Raw genomic sequence first — 17,394 nt, 5'->3', positions numbered from 1 at the left:
TTTAGCACCGGTATCCAAACCAAACAATACCCAACCCTAATATTGACTCTAGATTCAAATGTGTGACTAGATTAAATATATAATAAACAAATACAAATCTTAAAATCAAGTTCATAAAGTCATTTTCTTTGCATTCATTTGATTCCAAATCAAGATACACTGGTAATAATTGCTTTCCATTGTTAATATGTACTTAAAAACAGTTCTGAAATGCAAAATAATAGAATTTTAATCATGTGATAAAACATGCGATTAATCGCGATTAAGAAAATGTAATCGTTTGACAGCCCTAATATATAGACAAGATTAGTTAAAAGTTATACAACCTACAACTATTACAAAAGCATTAAAGTCACAGCACAAAAAAAATCATGAAAATCAGTACTGATTGTTTCTTTCCCCCCCCCCATGTTATTCACCTTATCCAGTGCAGTCTTCTCCAGTTCTTCCTTGGCTACAGTTAACTTGTGCTCCAAGTCCATTAGCTGCTGCCCCTGCAGAAAGACAGGACTTTTGAATCAGCTTAAGCCTCTTTGTTCTGTGCATCACTACCTTGTCTCCCCAACACTATCAATAACACGGATCTATAGCGCAAAGGATTGAGACTCCTCTTTTTTATTTTGCCAAGCATCACTTTTGTCCTGACTTTTTAAAATCTGTATTATGACACACACACACACACACACACACACACACACACACACACACACACACACACACACTCTCAAAGACATTGATCGAGCACTGTACCTCGTGTACATTATATGCTTTTAGCACTTAATAAATCCCTTTGTGTCTTTAAATGGGAGAGCACTGAGATCTCATAAACCCTCATAATCATAGCTCTCCTATATTGATACATTGTAATGTAATTTCAGCACTGAAATGCTTTGGTGAACAATACCTCTGGTCTACAGTATTTCATGGAACACAGAAAAGTGTAGAATCCAGAGGGAATCATATGAGCATGAGTTCATTTAAAGCAATATAAAAAAAAGATCACATGGCCTTTAGACCAGTGGTTCTCAACCTACTACCTCCTGCTGTTTTTGAGTGATTATTGTGAATGCTCTAAAATAATTGATGTAAACAAATATACTTTGCTTTAATGGCAGTTTAGTTTTAGCAGTTAGCACCTACTCTAGACGCCTTCAGACCCCTTTCTGTGTTCCAGGACCTCCTGATTTACCAATGAAGCTCTGAATATATAACACATGAAATGTATCAAACTTCACACATTAATGTAAAAACCATTCCCCAGTCGAAAATATGTTTTTTCTTTTTTTTCTCCCCAACCATCTGGTGACCCCCAGAAATTATCTTGCGAACCCCTAAGGGGGGTCCCGACCCCCTGGTCGAGAACCACTGCTTTAGACTTTTCATTTTGACAGTTATAAGAGCAGACCCCCTGGAACCATCAAAGCCATTAATGAGTAGATCATAGAGATTAATCCCCTTTTTTGTAAATATAACACCATATGAGTCTTTTATTATTGTTAAACACATCAGGAAGAACAAAAGTAACTCCATTGTGAACACACGTGAAAAAACTTCCATCCATCCATCCATTCCACTCTTGGGTTGTAGGGGCAGCAGCTCCAGCAGGGGACCCCAAACTTCCCTTTCCTGAGCCACATTAACCAGCTCTGACTGGGGGATCCCGAGGCGTTTTCAGGCCAGAAAAGAAACTCGTATTGGATCAAAATATGCATGCAGTTTGTCTAAAACTGGCCTTAAGGTGGTGGCACAGCACGGAGACGGTGAGCGTCCGTCGTCCACATTAGTCACTAGGCCACTAGTCGTCCCTCTTTAACCCATTGTTATTGCTGTTTGCCTTCTGCTCCGACGTTTCCTAAATACCTATTCTGCACATACCTCTATTGTCATAATAATAGAATAACGTTAAAAAAAAAAACTAAAAAGATGGTTTTGGGTGTTGTTTTTCACAAAAATACCCCTCCTTATTCGCCAGGAGCAGCGCCGATTAACATTGGTACGCTCTATCGCCTCTCCTCTTCCGCCGAATTGACGTATTAGCATAATGGCCGTACAGTGCATTAAAAAAATGAATTAGAAATAGAAACTCATTTGCACGCCAATATTCAGTCACATACACTTATAATCACTTATCACACTAACGTATGAAGGACCACAGTAGTCAACCTTTTTTTTTTTTTTTTAAATGAAAGTGAAACTAATCACACTATAAAAGTTGTGTCCCGACGTGGTACTCCCGTGTGTGCAATCAATATATCAGAAAAGTGATTTATGTGACTAATTTCATCAAATCCCTATGTATTACTTTCATAGCTTTGTGTGGATCTGTGCAATCACATGGCAGGCTGTGTGTTGATTGTTAAACAGAAAGACACTGCGCACGGAAAGGGGGAGAGAAATATAAATACAGAGGTGAATTATTGTTGTTCTTTCATTAGACAAAATGTGATAATGTAATCATCTGCACCATGATTGTATTTACCATTTAGTTTACTTACCAAAATGCAGGATTTGATTACAGTGTTTCATCCTTTGATTCATGCCTTTTATGTTTTACGCTGCAGGATATACACAGGGTGTGATTTGCCTATTTCTGGTCTATATATCCCTGTCTCTGCTGAATTATTTTTATCCCCCCCTTAAAGTGATCAATGCTACTTCACCAATAGACCATTATATATTTAAAATTTTTGAAGATAATTTTTTGGGGCCTTTAATGGAAGGACAGCTCAGATATGAAAGGGGAGAGAGAGGGGGAAGACATGCAGAAAACCATCACAGGTCAGATTCAAACCCTGTGTCGAGGAATAAACCTCTATATGTGTGTGCCTGCTCTACCAACTGAGCTAACTGGCCACAAAATAGCATTATTTTAAACTAAGTGAAGCGCTGTAACATGAACAGTCTATAGTGCGATAGAATGATAAAATCCGAGCGGCAGTTACTGCTGTATTTAGCCGCTACAGAGCTCCAGGACGCCGGCTACCAGCGACAGTTGTTCAGCCGCCAACAGGTGACTGTGAGCCGGCTACAGGCACCGCCAGATGACAGCCCTTTCAGGGGCCGTGGTAGTTGAGTTTAGGCAGAAAAAGTGAGCGTCATGTGGCGATGACAGTTAAGTTTAGGCACCAAAACGACTTTAGGAAAAAGATTGGATTGAAACACTTTCGAGGTACGAACAAGCGTTTCCTGAGTGAAAGTATTTTTTTTTCGCCGCGAAGTGAACTTAGCTCCCGGGCTTGAAAGCACCGTGTTGACACCACGTTGTGCTATTTCATTTGAGATTATTTTCCATTGAATATTGAAGTGCATAAATAAGTGTTTTGGCATGGCTGGCTGAGTGGCACTATATCTATATAATGGTGTTGAAAGGGGGATTTAATTCCTGCATGTTTTGTTTTGTTGTGCATGATCAAAAAACATCCCCCCTTTTTTTTCACAAATGGCCTCCTGGACATACACATGCTTACAACTCAAAACAGCATCATCCTTATCTCATCTGATCAATCCACTACAAAATAGGCCTGTCAAAAATGATTTTTAAATGTTCCATTAAAAAAAAAAAAACACAAAGGTTTGAAGTATTGGAATATCTGTCCATGAGAGGGCAAACATGCAACAAGATACATAAATACTATATGTGCTTGGTTGGCTGTCGGCTGTAGTCTTTGTGGTGTGTTCAAGTGCAACATTTTGGCCAAGACCCAGGCGATGTCGCCACTAGTTCTTTGCCGTCTGCGTAGTGTGCTAGCACCTCTAGTGATGGACTTTAAGCCATGGACATTTATGTGGTGTCTTTTACTGGCCTCTCAAAATGAAAAACTGCATGCGCTTACATTCTGAAACACCCAAGGTCAGCTAACCCAACAAACAGCATCCACAATCTCTGAAAAAAAAAACGTGTGTGGAATTTCAGAGATGGCTGATGAGGCTGATTGATGGTTTCTGGTGAGTTTTATAGACCTATGTGGTACCTCAGTGACTTTTGTGAGACTGTGGGGACTCTTGGCATGTTTGCCGATTTCATCTCATTTTAATCTCGATTTCTGCTAGCAAAGTAGTGATTTTAATGATGAACTTGTCTGTCACTTCTACCACTCGCGAGGAAGCTGAAATGATGTTTAAGTTTTCACTGATAGATGAGTCATGCAGTGACAGTCAAGGACAGGGCAACATTCAACACTATGGGTTTCAAAGAATCAAATCTTTCTCTCAGAAGATCTTTTTCCCATTTACAGGGAGTTTAGGACAATCGCACAAAGCCATTTGTAGCTGTCGGGCTGCGCTCAAGAGGGAATCCAAGGGTAATAAAGTTTAAGGAACAGTTCTTTAATCATCAACACAAAGGATTGCATATAATCTCTTCGAAAGATATGAAAGGTATGAAAAGTATTCACCGATACACATTTGGATTCTTTTCAGCATAATGGGATACTGAAGGTTACTGATAAAACAAATATTCAAATTTCAAAGAAACATATTATTGGATATGTGCCATATTATAATGTACTGCCATACTGGCAGTACATTATAATATGACTTTACAATCAGCTAAAAGAATAGAAAGTAGACACATATACAAAATGCAGCACTCTGAGCTGCTGTAAATGTTGCTGAATATGAATATGTGTTTGGTTGAGAAGAAAGTGTAGAGTAAAGAATAATCATGAGTCCAGGCTGGATTGGCTCACAAGCACCAAGAAAACAAATGCAGCCTGCTCTAAGCTTGTCTTGTAAAGGATCTCAAGAATGTGTGTTTGGATGTGCATGCATGGGGATTTGTAGCATTACAGTAGTGAGCCATTACCATCCATTACACTAGAAGCATCATCAGCGGATAGTCCTCTGAGGACTGCGGGCGCATTGACCCAGAAATGCTGACTTTCAGGGTTAGTGCCTCCAGGTCTAAAGCTCCATATTTCTTTGCTGAATCCATTATAGAGGTATGGGGTCAGTGGGGTACGAGCTACTCTACTAGACGAGGCATGCAACTACATCAAGCCGTCATTTTTGTTTTGTTTTCTGTTTTTTTTCTAAGCTGGAGGAGAAACAGATATAGGGGTAAATTTAAAAGTGGACTGGCGAAGTGAAGAAGATGTGAAGGCTTGAATACTGCTCCTCTGTCAAAATATTGTCTCGTAGGGAAACGCGGGGAAGGCACCGTCAGTTCCTCTGAAGTTTTTAATGTTTTGGCTGAGCAAGTGAGGGGAAACCTGCCTGTGGGTATTGTTTACAGTTATGTATTGGGACCGCATAGTTTGGATTCACTGAGTTGGGTCTCTTTTTTAAGTTGTCCTTCAAATCGGAGGGCTATTAATGAAAAATGATCCACTGAAGAAAACATTGGCGATACTGGCTTCTTTTCTGGCACTGTAGGTGCAGTATGTCCTTATTTTGTGAACCTGCATTATTGCATTTTGTCAACACAGTATTATTTTATGGTTTAACATTTCTTTTTCCTTCATGGCAATACCTGTCAGTTCTAAGAACGACCGAATTGTGCCCAAGATGAAATTAGAAGGTTTGGTGGTTTCTTTTTTTTCTGTATCCAGTCTTGTGAGTTTGTGGTCTTTGCGTACTGTTACACTGTGCTGCAAAATGCAGTTTGATATGGTACAACAGCCGTCATAACCAATTCAAATGCCTCCAGGTCAAGGTGCCTTGACTGACATCCCTCCTGTGAGGCTGATGACATTTCGAATTTTGAGTGACTCTACTCTACTTCCTGCTCCCTTGTCCCCCTCTGGGATTATAAACAGGACGTGTGGAATACAGTTGAGTTTTCAGGAATAGCAAGAGAAATCAGGGAGGTCAGAGGGACATGATGCATTTCCCTTGGACCTTTCCATCAGGTTAAAAAAACAAACAAAAAAACTGACTGTCATCTCCCAAAGATGACTGTTTTTTTTAAAGACAAGTGTGGAATATACTCAAATTAGCTTTATCCAGAATGCAACTGCAAATTACCATAGACCATACTGTTCTGAAGGTCCACATTAAATGTTTGGTGACATTGAGCAATAAGGTTGTGTTGTGTGAGTTACTGATGCAATTTAGAGACAACGTTTGCGAGCAGTGACACCAAGTCAATGCATCCATCATTCACAGGCCAGAAATAGAACAAGGAACAGGACATCCAGGGACAATATATTCAGGCGTGGGGCTAAAAGCATCAAATTCCCTCTGTGAGGATTGAGTCCTTCATTTTCATTTATGTCTGACACAGCTTTAGGAATGATGGGTCTGAAGGATCAAAACATACATTTAAGAAATGTCATTACAGGGCGTTGTGGCAGAAATGTGGACTGACATTTTAACACCGCAAACAAGGCCTGAAAGGTCAGTCCATGTACCAGTAAATGCCAATAAATATTACGTAAGTGCTCAGAGCTTTCACAGAGAACAGAACCTTGAATCCTCGCAATACAAGGGGCAGTGGAGTATGAATGGGTGGGCAACTGTTTGCCACTGTTTATAATGTTCTTGCAGAAGAAGGATGTGAGGGGGAGGCAAATATCTGATGCCCTATAATATATGCTACCCACTGACTTATAGGCATAGACGGTGTCATCTGCAATTTGTGTCTTGAAGATTCCCTTTATATGATCTAATGCATAAATCTGTATCAACCACATTCACCACTGTCGACATCATTTATCCACATACCTCCCATGATTGAAAAGGATGGGATGGATCTTGCAGAGGGGAAATCAAAGGGCAGGACATAGCAGTACGTGGACTTAGCGCTGGCCATTTGGCTTTGCGTGCTGCTGACAGGAAGGGACTTTGTAATTGCAGACTGAATTAACTGGGGTACCTCCTGTGATGGGATCAACCTTTTCAAGGTGGTCTGAAGTACCTGTTTACCCCTGGTCTGGAGCTATTATAAAGCCACCCCCCTTCAGTTTGAACTTACCTTAAAAATTAAATCCTTTTTCCCGTACCGCAGTTCTTTCAGTTGAGCCTGGATTTTTTTGGACTGCAAGAAGAAGATAAGGAAATACATGTTAGCTTATTCAAATAGAGAAATTGGTTTTAGATCACATAGCAGGATTCTGCCAGCTGCAGCAGAAGAGTCCTTTGTGAGTGTTCCCTGGGTAAGGCTCTGGCTTAAAGGAAGGCTCTACTGAGAGGAAGAAAATATCAAATCTCCCCTTCACTGAACAGCATAGTCCACACAATGATGCAGTCATGCACGGGGCTTCTTGCCCACTGTCTAAACCTGTACTCTCACTCCCACTACACACATTACCGCCACCATCACCACACACATGCAGGTTCTTAGGTTACAACGGGCTGTCGCCTGTCAGCGGTAAGCAGCACACACACAATCACAAATGGAGCAGATCTTTACTGCCACCCCCTAAAACAGACACAGTGACCAGCTCTACCTGACATTCACTCTGCTGTTCCACTTCAGTACGCACATGGAACACAGAGACTGTCTCCTAGATGGCTTGATACACAGCCATCTACAAAGCCCCGCTCATGATGTGAGCATAAACACTGGAAGCCTCCGCACAGGACTCTGCAGCAGTTCAGAGGATTTCTCTCTGTCTCTTCAGTGAGGCTAGAAGATATTTTTATATTTTTATTGTGAAGCCTCGCAGGACTGTAACTGTGATTAATTGGAATGCAGATAAAATTGCCTTGACCCCCAGCAAAGTTTAAGGCTAAAATGAAAGGATGGGTAGGTCAGTGCATGATATTTCAGTCGTTACGGATTAATGGGAGCGCAAATGAAAGATTATAGTATAATAAAATGATAATTCCTATAATCTATCCATCCATCTAGTTACTATAAATATTTTTTCCAATCTAGATCTCTTTTTTTAATCTCTCTATATCTCTGTGTTATATGTGGGGGGAAAAAAAAAAAAACATGGGTAAAAAATTTGAAAACCGTCAAATATCCCTAAAAGGTTTCATGTTTGGTTGAGGTGGAAAGTTTGGTGTATTGATAAAAAAATTAAAATAAAAAAAAAAATGCAATGGAAACAGACATGTGCATGTGAATGAAATGTCACGCAAACCTTGGCCACACCGAAGAGACAAAAAAAGAAATCTCATATGTGTGAATCGATGAAGAGACTGTAACATACCTTAATTTAAGACGTGAAACAAATAAAAATGTCTGCCGCTCTCCTATTTATGTCATTTTGTTGTTTCCCTCTTCTTCTGCAATGGTTTAACTGCAAACGAGACTGTGCAGTTCCTGGAAATGCGCTTAAACTTTGCATTACATTTGGATGGAAACGTGACTTGTATCTCTTTCTTCCTTACCTTCTACCCACCTATCTATCTTAATCTGTGTCTTTTTTCTACCTTTCTATATCTCTCTCTTTATCCATCTGCACTGTAAATATCTTTATTTTTATCTGTCTCTCTCTATAAACCTCTCTTGCTCCCTTCCTGTCTATCTCTACACATCCTTGACACAGGCAGTAAAAATGTGACATGAGGTCAGTGTTCAGTGTGCTTTCACCAAAGCACACTGAACCCGATTCTGAAGGACACATTCTCTTCAAAGGGTTTTGTGTACTCGACAAGCACCTGCGCCTTTTTTTTTTTATGATATTCTTTATCTTGTTATTCCTCTTCCTGGGGAGCTTCCATGTCCCAAGACACCCATCTCTGTCATGTGTAACTGGATCCAAAAATTGCATCCCGAGGCTCCTCGTAAAAAAACTGTAAGGTTAAATAAACACAGGGCTAACTTTAAAACTCCAACTCACAGAGGTTAGACTATATATATTCGATTTGAGATCGTTAACTCTGTGGTCCATAACATGAAATGTTAACAAATTGATTTAATTTGTATCAGTTAAGTGGAGCTTTTGAGATACTCTCTGTTAATGGAATGACTCATGTTAAGTGTCTCAAGAGTCACTGTACTCTGTGGAGTGTTAACTTATAAATGCAAATATCTGAATCTCTAAAAGTGCTGAGCGTTTCAGACTTGCCAAAGCATTGGTCTATTATTTACTCAGAATAAATCATGTGAGCTGTCTCCTCGGCCCAAGAGAATCCCAGCAGCACCTCTGCTTTGTTGTTCCCAATGGTTCAAATCCTGTAAGGGTGGGACGTGCATTTCAAATAGTAACAAGCAAAACAAAATGCAGCGACATGGTATTTTATAAGCTTGGTGTAGTTGAACAGCTCTCCCTAACTTTTTCAAAAATATTCAAGTAATGTATCACTGTGAGTCATCAGCCTTGTGAGAATGATGCCAAAACTGTTAAAATTCCGGCAGTCTGTCCCAAGGACAGACATGTTAATGTGTGCGCAAGTACACTTATGTTCTGCTAGGTTTATTATTTATTTATTTGTGACAACATCAGACAAATAGAGGATGCCAGGTTCTGGAGGGATTTGGTCTTTTAAGATTAGAATTTGGGATGATGTTTTTGAGATTCATTTACTCTTGTTTAAGTGTCAGTTGTTCTAGACTCAAACTCTGTTGACTAAGTTATTAACCTTCTACAAGTGAAGGTATTGTGTAGCTATATATTATTTTTAAGTGGATGACAAACCTATCTTTTACCTATATTTTGTCCACTTAGGGACAGCCCAATTGTAAATACAAATAGATATGGCAAATGGCAAATTAAATTGACGAGGCATTTATAATTTCCTAACCAAAAAGTGGAGCACCTGTTTCTGAGCCCACAGAAAAGCATGCAATCCCTTAGTCACTGTTAAATAATGGAAATTACTCAAATCGTTTTTTTTTAAAGCAGCCAAATAATTTCCTTTTTCCCCTTCATCTCACCACATTTTCACCTGTTAACAGGCACGTGCATTTTGTATATGACCAATGAACCAGCTTTTTTGTTTGATGCAGATTAGCTTTTCAAAAATAGATTTTTTTGCTCTTTAATTTTCAGAGTGTCAATAACTTTGAGTTAAAGCTGAAGCTGCACCATCCAGTTCTGCATCTAAAGTATGGCATTACAGCCTTCATGGGTTTCTCATTATCCAAGGTCAAATACCTGCCTACAGTATATATGGCATGAGTGTATGAGTGCGTCTTGAATTGGAAACATGGAGATGACAAAAAGGTAATATCTATGAGAAAAAAACTGAAGTATAATCGGGCAACGTGACATCATGACTTTGCGTTAACATACACGCCACTTTCCTAAAGCCAAGAGGCGTGTTATCTGTACGCATTTTCAGCTGTCAGCGTGCATGTCTACGTTGTATACAGCTGACTGCCGTCTGCAACGTCTTTATAAAGCCACGTGGCGTGTGGGGGTAGGGTTGAAAAGAAAGAACGGTTTGGATTAGGAAAAGAAGAACGAGGTTGAGTTTAGGTTGAAAAGAAGAAACGGTTGGGATGAGGAAAAGAAGAATGGGGTTGGGTTTAGGAAAAGAACAAACGTGGAAAGGAGACATCACATGCAGGACACAAAGGAAACTCCACACGCAGGATGCGATTCCCGCATTCAATCGCAAGGTAATGTAAGTCAATGGAGGCTAAACGGTGTTATGGCATATTGGCGTGTCATACATTCGCCACTTCATGAGATCAGTCTGAATCGGGCCAAGACAGACAAAGTTTGGTTTTGTCACCAAGCAAATTTGTCTAAACTTTAATATGAGTATGCATAATATAAGTTGTCAGGACACTGATGTATTTCTAAACATCTGTTCATCCTTTGTCATTGCACAGTAGCTGTCAAAGCTTTATGCCAGGAGAGACAACTAACAATTGGATTACACGGTTATTGAAAAACATTGTTTTTGGAAAGAATAGATCTGTTTTGTATCTACAGTCTGTGACCATAACATAATGTACCATACATCCTTCCTGTGAGACAACAGCACATCTGGTCACATCACATAAAAGCAGATACTGTACAAACAAGTGACATGACATCAGAGGGTGGAGGTAGGTGTGTTAAAGTGTCCGGACACCCTCAGCATACATCTGTATCTGCACTCGTAGGAGAAGAACAGCAGCATCACAGAGCTGCTATATCTCCTTCCCTGTTTAAACGGATATTACAATATTTGTAAGTGTGTCTGATTGGCTGAAGCATGTGAGCTGAGGCAGACCAGCAACTGGCTGGCAGCCAAAACTTACTGACTAAAGTATATATTTTATTTCAATAATTTCAGTCAGGGTAATCTGATTTATTCAATATGGATGGTGAATGAAGTAGAGCACAGTAATACGTTTGGCTTTTTTCAAGGATCCACTCTTGTATGCTCCCTCAAATAACCTATTATACTCTAGGGTACATCACTGAGGCTGAGAGCACAAAACATGTCACTGAACAACGCATGATCAAAGCTGCCAAACATCAAACATTCACATGTGTATATGTGTATTATATTACATAGCATTTAACTGCATAGATGTCATATCGTTGCTGCTTCCTGATTGAACAGAACAACTAATAAATATTGAAATAAAGAATAAACACAGGGGGATGACTAGGACTAAGACGAGGGCCGACACAGATAAAAATAATTAAATCCACACCTAAACTTACCATCTCTAATCTAATACATACTGTAAACAACAAATTGTTGATTTATCTGTCGATTATTTTCATTATTATTTCATTATATGTTTTGTCTGTAAAATGTCAAAAATTAAAGAAAAATGCCTATCACCGAAACACTATGACATCCACTTCAGAATCAGATATTGTAACTTTAGTTAAATCAATACGTAGACATCACTTGTATGACATTCTAGACTCGCTTTAGATACATTTAGCAGTGCAAGAATAAAACAAGTTCAGCCTAGTGTCTGAGCTTAGAACATACTGAACACCCCCGCCCCCTCTCTCTGTTACTCACATTAATAAATTGATGCAAAGAACACTTATTAAAATAACTGATGTTTTGTTATTAAAGACGATGTCATCTGTTTGATTGATTGCCCCAGAATACACAAGATGATGATGATGGCATGCTGATCCATTCAATAAGCCCTGTAGAATTAATTCCATGAGGCCATTCACCTTGAAATCAGTCATTACAGGAAATCCTTCCAAATCCAGCATGTTACATTTGATCTGCATAAGGTTCTTGTTACTAGATGTTTTCAATAAACACTGATGCAAGAATGAAATGTATATTCTAGTGATAGCAGAGAGTGAAACTGTGCAGCCACACCATAAATCTGACAGAGTAGGACAGATGTGATAAATGTATGCTCTTGAGGAAAAGATGCGCCACAGATTAAATGGCATCTCTAATGTCACATGCCGCTCGCCTTCACCTTGACTTTGACTCTGGTTTTTTGAGCTATCAGATGTTTCCCTTGAGGAAATCACCGTCTGGTTCAGAAAGGTTGCTTGACATTTTTCCAATGAATCGGATAAAGAGCAAAAAAAAAAAGCAAGATAGGCAGCAGGAGCTTCACCAGCAGTAGTAGCAAACAGAACATGCAGCATCAGAGACCTTTCCTATTTAAATGGACTGCTGAATTTGGGAAGTGTTTGTGATTGGTAAAGTTAACAAACACACAGCTGAATCAGGCCCGTGGCTGCCTGCCAGTGAGTTTGCTGACTGAACTTCACTAAGTCTGTGATACATTTGTTTTAGTGACCTATTCTCATTCATGCGATCACATTTGAACATTGACAATTCCACTATTGTCTTTGCAAACATTTTTTCAGATTTAGAAAATAAATTGGCATGGAACAGTGCTTCCATCCATCTGATTATGAAATACCTCTGGGTTTACATAATGTAACCATTATGAATCATTGGAAATTAATTGAAATGCAAACACTGACGCATCCTTGAATTGTCTTCACTGAAGCTGCGGCATATAGGATAACATGGCCAAGAGTCTTATTAGCCCTGGTAACACTCATAGCAGCTAATAGAGTTCAAAGGAGTTTGAACCAACTGACCAAATTACTTAGCAACTGCACAACCAGTTTGACTGTTCTTAAAGCCTCACACTCTTACTCAGAAGGCTAAACATGACAAATGATAACCATAACTAGTATTATAAAGCAGCACAATATTAAAACTTGAGGCACAGGACACCTTCAATATTGTAGACATGGATGTGAGATCATTATTTAATGTAATTAAACATATGCCGATATTATATGACATATGGAGCACAGCGTAAATTCTTTCAGGAAGACTTCTAAACGTAATCACATTTCAATCTCTTCTAACTGATCAGCTGTTAGAGGAGTTCACTTTAATTTTAACCAATCAGAAGCGGCCATGAACTTCACGAGCAAATCACAGCATGACATCCCTGTTTTAAAGCTGTCTTCTCTCTGCTGCTCAGTTGTCATTTCAGGCAAAGAGCACAACCCTCCTCCTCCCGGTTTTCTCATGCACGGCTCCTGGGTCCTCCTCCGGCAGGTCACTGCCGTAGGCTCCTCGGTTTGGTCTTCGGGCTCCTCACACCACCACCAGTGTCTAGACTCCATCGGGGGATTATCTTTTGGATTTCTACCCCTATAAAAATATAATTTCATAATGATGGAGTCTAATCTCCAAAGACTGTACGTTTCATATAATGCATATATACAATAAATCTCTGCATATCTTCAACGAAGTCTCTCCTGATTGAAATACATACAGTGTAACATAGAAATCATGGTTCTGTGAGATTAAATACATCTTCTATCCTTACACTAGAAGCTGAAACAATCAATTATCAACATTAGACAGAAAATTGGTCGGACAAAACAACTTGAAGATGTCAGGGTTTTGGAGAATTGCGACAGGTATTTAAAAAGAAAAACTATTTTTAGATTTTTCGTAGATCAAACGATTAATCAAAAAAATAATTAGCAGATTCTCTGATAACTCAAATAATTATCAGTTACAGCCCTACCCTACACATCAGAAGCTTCCTCATAAGATAAACTACCAAACAAAACAAGCACTTTTATATATTTTCATGCTACATTGACAAGAGGTATGTTGTTCTTAATCAAGCGCCACCCTATTGTGTTATCTAAAAGCATGCAATTATTTTGGTGGATATTTATTTCAATGGATTAATTAATACTGTTTTCTCAAAATAATAGCCAGTTTGTTCTAGACTCCGGCTACATCACTAAGTTACAGTCAGTGAGGATACAGGATCAGTTCATGCATATTACTGTAGAAGCAACCATACAACCTCCTTTACAGTGTTGTTGACATGTAATTTCATGTCTTTTCAGCTGAGAAGTTTTCACTACGCAACACAGATTAAGAGCACAAAGCTTGATCCTCCACCTCACATAAGCGGAAGCAAAGCACAAGTTAAAGCAGCTTTCTAAAAACGATTACCACACCAAATCAAATGTATTCCAATATACAATGCAGGAATTCCCAAAGCCAATTTTCACAAGATGAGAATGCAAATCACACATAAAGGAAAGCTGCTGTTTACTCATAAAAAAAGGTCTTAAAATGTATCATGTGCAACAAAAGGAGCTTATGTTTAGAATGTTTATCCAAGGTCAGCTAAAAAAAAAAGATCTGGTCAGTCTTGGTTCTTGGACATGGCTTCAAATCCCAATTTAAGATTCACAAGCTGTTTTTAAAGTCTGACTCACTCAATGCTCCGAGGAAATCTTAATTAAAACGATTTTTGAAGCATGAAAATAGGATTTCCAGACAAGAATTCAGTAAAAGTTTAAGGGTAAATATGGCCTTAAGGGTTAATCTAGGTCCAACTTTTTGGATGTTTTTGGACACCAACTCTACAGTGAAAGGTACAATAGGTCAATAATGTTTCCATACAGACAGAGCACATATCAGATTTTAGAACCCATGAACAGATGTTATGTTTGAGTGGGCATATCTTACTTCTTTACCAATAGACAAATGTGTAATAGAATAACGTTTGCAATTACCTGCTCTGGTGGCAATTGTTTTGCAGCTTTAGCATCCATCTCTTTCTGCGACTCTGCAGTCATTACAGTGTGATTACAGCTTCAGTCCGTAACCCTTCCCCTTTCAACATAAATAACTTTCCAGGATGAAAGTAGGGGCATGTAGGAACGCTCCTCTCACTGATTTACTTCATTTTATAGCCTTCCGAGGGAATTGAAGACAGTGACCTCCAGTGATACATGTGTTAAAGGAAATTCTAGTAGCGATTTGCTCCCTACAGTACTCAATGTCTATACTTGCCATTATACCACTTCTGCAGAAATAATCACAATCACACAAAGAAGCACTAGACCAGAACACATACTGAGAATTATATATTCTCATCTACAAGCACAAAGGCCACCAGTCTTTGCAGTCGTTGTGTAGACTGACAGACAACTTCTGGACCTTGACATAGCATTTTTACTCTTTCCAACTCGTTCCTGAAGTGTTATAATAAGACTTGGTTGCATAATCAAACAAGCCATCATCATCATCTCAGAGCTTGAATATGTGATGATGACTTGGATAAGCTTAGCTGGTTAAATGTCAGGGATGTTCAGCTGGAGGATTTGTAGAAGGAAAAAAGCCTGTAATTTCCAACTCCAATTTCCTGTGTCTCAAAAGGAACTCAAGAATAACTTTAGTTTTCGAGCAGACTTCAGAGTCGATGAAAAGCTCTTTAACATCAAGAGCTTCCAAACACTAAATTCTCTTTGTGGACCTTTGGGCTGCTGCAGTGCGCATGTAACTATACTGTTAGAGCAATAGCATAATGGGCTGTGATTGGCTGTGATCTACTGTGCTGAGTCTGTTTAAACTCATGTTAATTATGATGCACAAGTCAAAATAATAGCATTCAGTTATTGTAACAATAGGAACGGAAGTCACAGGTTGTGTGTCAGTTAGGGGAAAGCACCAGCGATGAGCAACATGTTAGCAGCTCAGTGCTGAGGTACCAGCTAAGCACTAGCAATGTTCACACTTGGTAAAAAAAGTAAAAAAGTTTAAAAAAGTTAAAAAAAAGTTTTCAAAAAGGTCCTGAGCGCTTTTTTAACCACTTCTTTCTGCAGCTCAGAGCATCTTTTTGAAGTTGAAAAAAGTTCAACTTTTCTAAAAAAAATAAATAAATAAAAACGCCCTATGACAAGCGCTTTTTTGACAGCTGGCCAATGACAAGCGGAGTAGCGAGAACTGCCGTTTCCATAACAACAACAAAAAATGGAGAAGGTGCTGATAAAGAGCAAAAAAAAATGGAGAAGGTGCTATGGTGCTAACTTGTGTTAGTGTGGAGCACAGAGAGTTATAGGATATGACCGGGTGCTCCCTGTTTAGGGAATGGCAGTTCTGTTTTATTTAACGTTAGTAGTAGCACCGCTCCCTCTCTCTGTTCATTCTCTAGATCGCTCAACCGCTTTGTTTTATCTCACACCGCTCGACATAGTACTCTTGGATACTGTAGCAGTAGCTGTTGTTATAGCAACAAAAGACGCTCTTGGCTGCTTTTTGGAACTGAAAATGCTGCCCGCTATTTATTTTTTTACTACAAAAGCGCCTTAGTCAACTTTTTCTTGTCAAAGAAGACACCAAGTGTGATCATGGCCTAATTATTAAATGAATTCCCTTGCGATGATCATTTCCTTTGCATTTGTCCTTGTCCCTTTGTCTCTTTCTCATGCAGCTGTCAAGCTTCATTGGCCGCTGTATCAGCACTTTGCTTGGCAGCTTTGATTGCTTGAGGATGTAATAGCTGTGTAAAATAAACAGTGAAGCTGACGGGTCATGGATAATGTAACTAACCGTTTTATTCGGATTATAGTGGACGCAGGTATTTGAAAGTGGAATACGCTATGTTTTGAGATATTTGAGCTCTAGATATAGCCCTATAGAGAGCCCCATTTCCAAGCTAACCTTTGTGGTGCTAGTATTTGTCTGACTATATACACTCAGTTACCAGGTAATAAGATAAACTTGTTGATGAAGGTAGGATTTATTGCAGAAGCTGTTGCGTTAGACTGCATTAGTTTTAGCTTGTGGACCTAATACAGTGGCAACTGAGTGTATTTCCCTATAGAGCATAGTAAACAGCACTTTAAACTTAAGCGGAGCTCAAATTGGAGAGAAAATATCGACAGTATCATGTTTCAGGTTTTCAAAGGGACATTTTTACTGAGAATTAAAAGATAGTAAAGGAAAGGCTGACCTCTGGACAAGAAGTGTCTGATCAAGAGAGAAGGAGCTGAGAAGGAGAAGGCAGATTAACTAATTAAGGAATTCAAAGGCATATTTCAAGGTACAGATTACAGTACTAATTTAAAGTCCTTGTCTTCATCTAAAAATGCTAACCACTAACTGTCTGTCATTCAAAAGCCTTGGGAATATTCTCCGTAGCATTGACCAAAGAAGCCTCAGCTGCCTTTGAGAAGGTCTAGCCCAGGATCTTTCCTAAAAAAAAAAATCTCCATCTGCACAACAAGGTTGCCATATATCAACCTGTCTGCATTACCACACTGCTCTATGTGCTACATGTAAAGGATT

At 39.1% G+C, this 17,394-nt stretch overlaps 1 protein-coding gene across 1 annotated transcript in view; it reads right to left on the bottom strand.

The window, feature by feature from the left end:
* luzp2 (leucine zipper protein 2) overlaps nucleotides 1–17,394 on the bottom strand; it is a 172,430-nt gene that overhangs the window by 20,852 nt on the left and 134,184 nt on the right. Inside the window, exons 7-8 of the mRNA XM_078256804.1 lie at nucleotides 6,914–6,976; nucleotides 420–494 (exon numbers count right to left, since the gene is read on the bottom strand). Of these exons, the coding sequence (XP_078112930.1) occupies nucleotides 420–494; nucleotides 6,914–6,976 (138 nt within the window). The remainder of the gene's footprint in view (nucleotides 1–419; nucleotides 495–6,913; nucleotides 6,977–17,394) is intronic.

Source organism: Sander vitreus, chromosome 1 (assembly GCF_031162955.1).
Source record: "Sander vitreus isolate 19-12246 chromosome 1, sanVit1, whole genome shotgun sequence".
NCBI lineage: Eukaryota > Metazoa > Chordata > Actinopteri > Perciformes > Percidae > Sander > Sander vitreus.
Note: the sequence above shows the minus strand (reverse complement) of the source record. Positions and strands in the feature narration are given on the sequence as shown.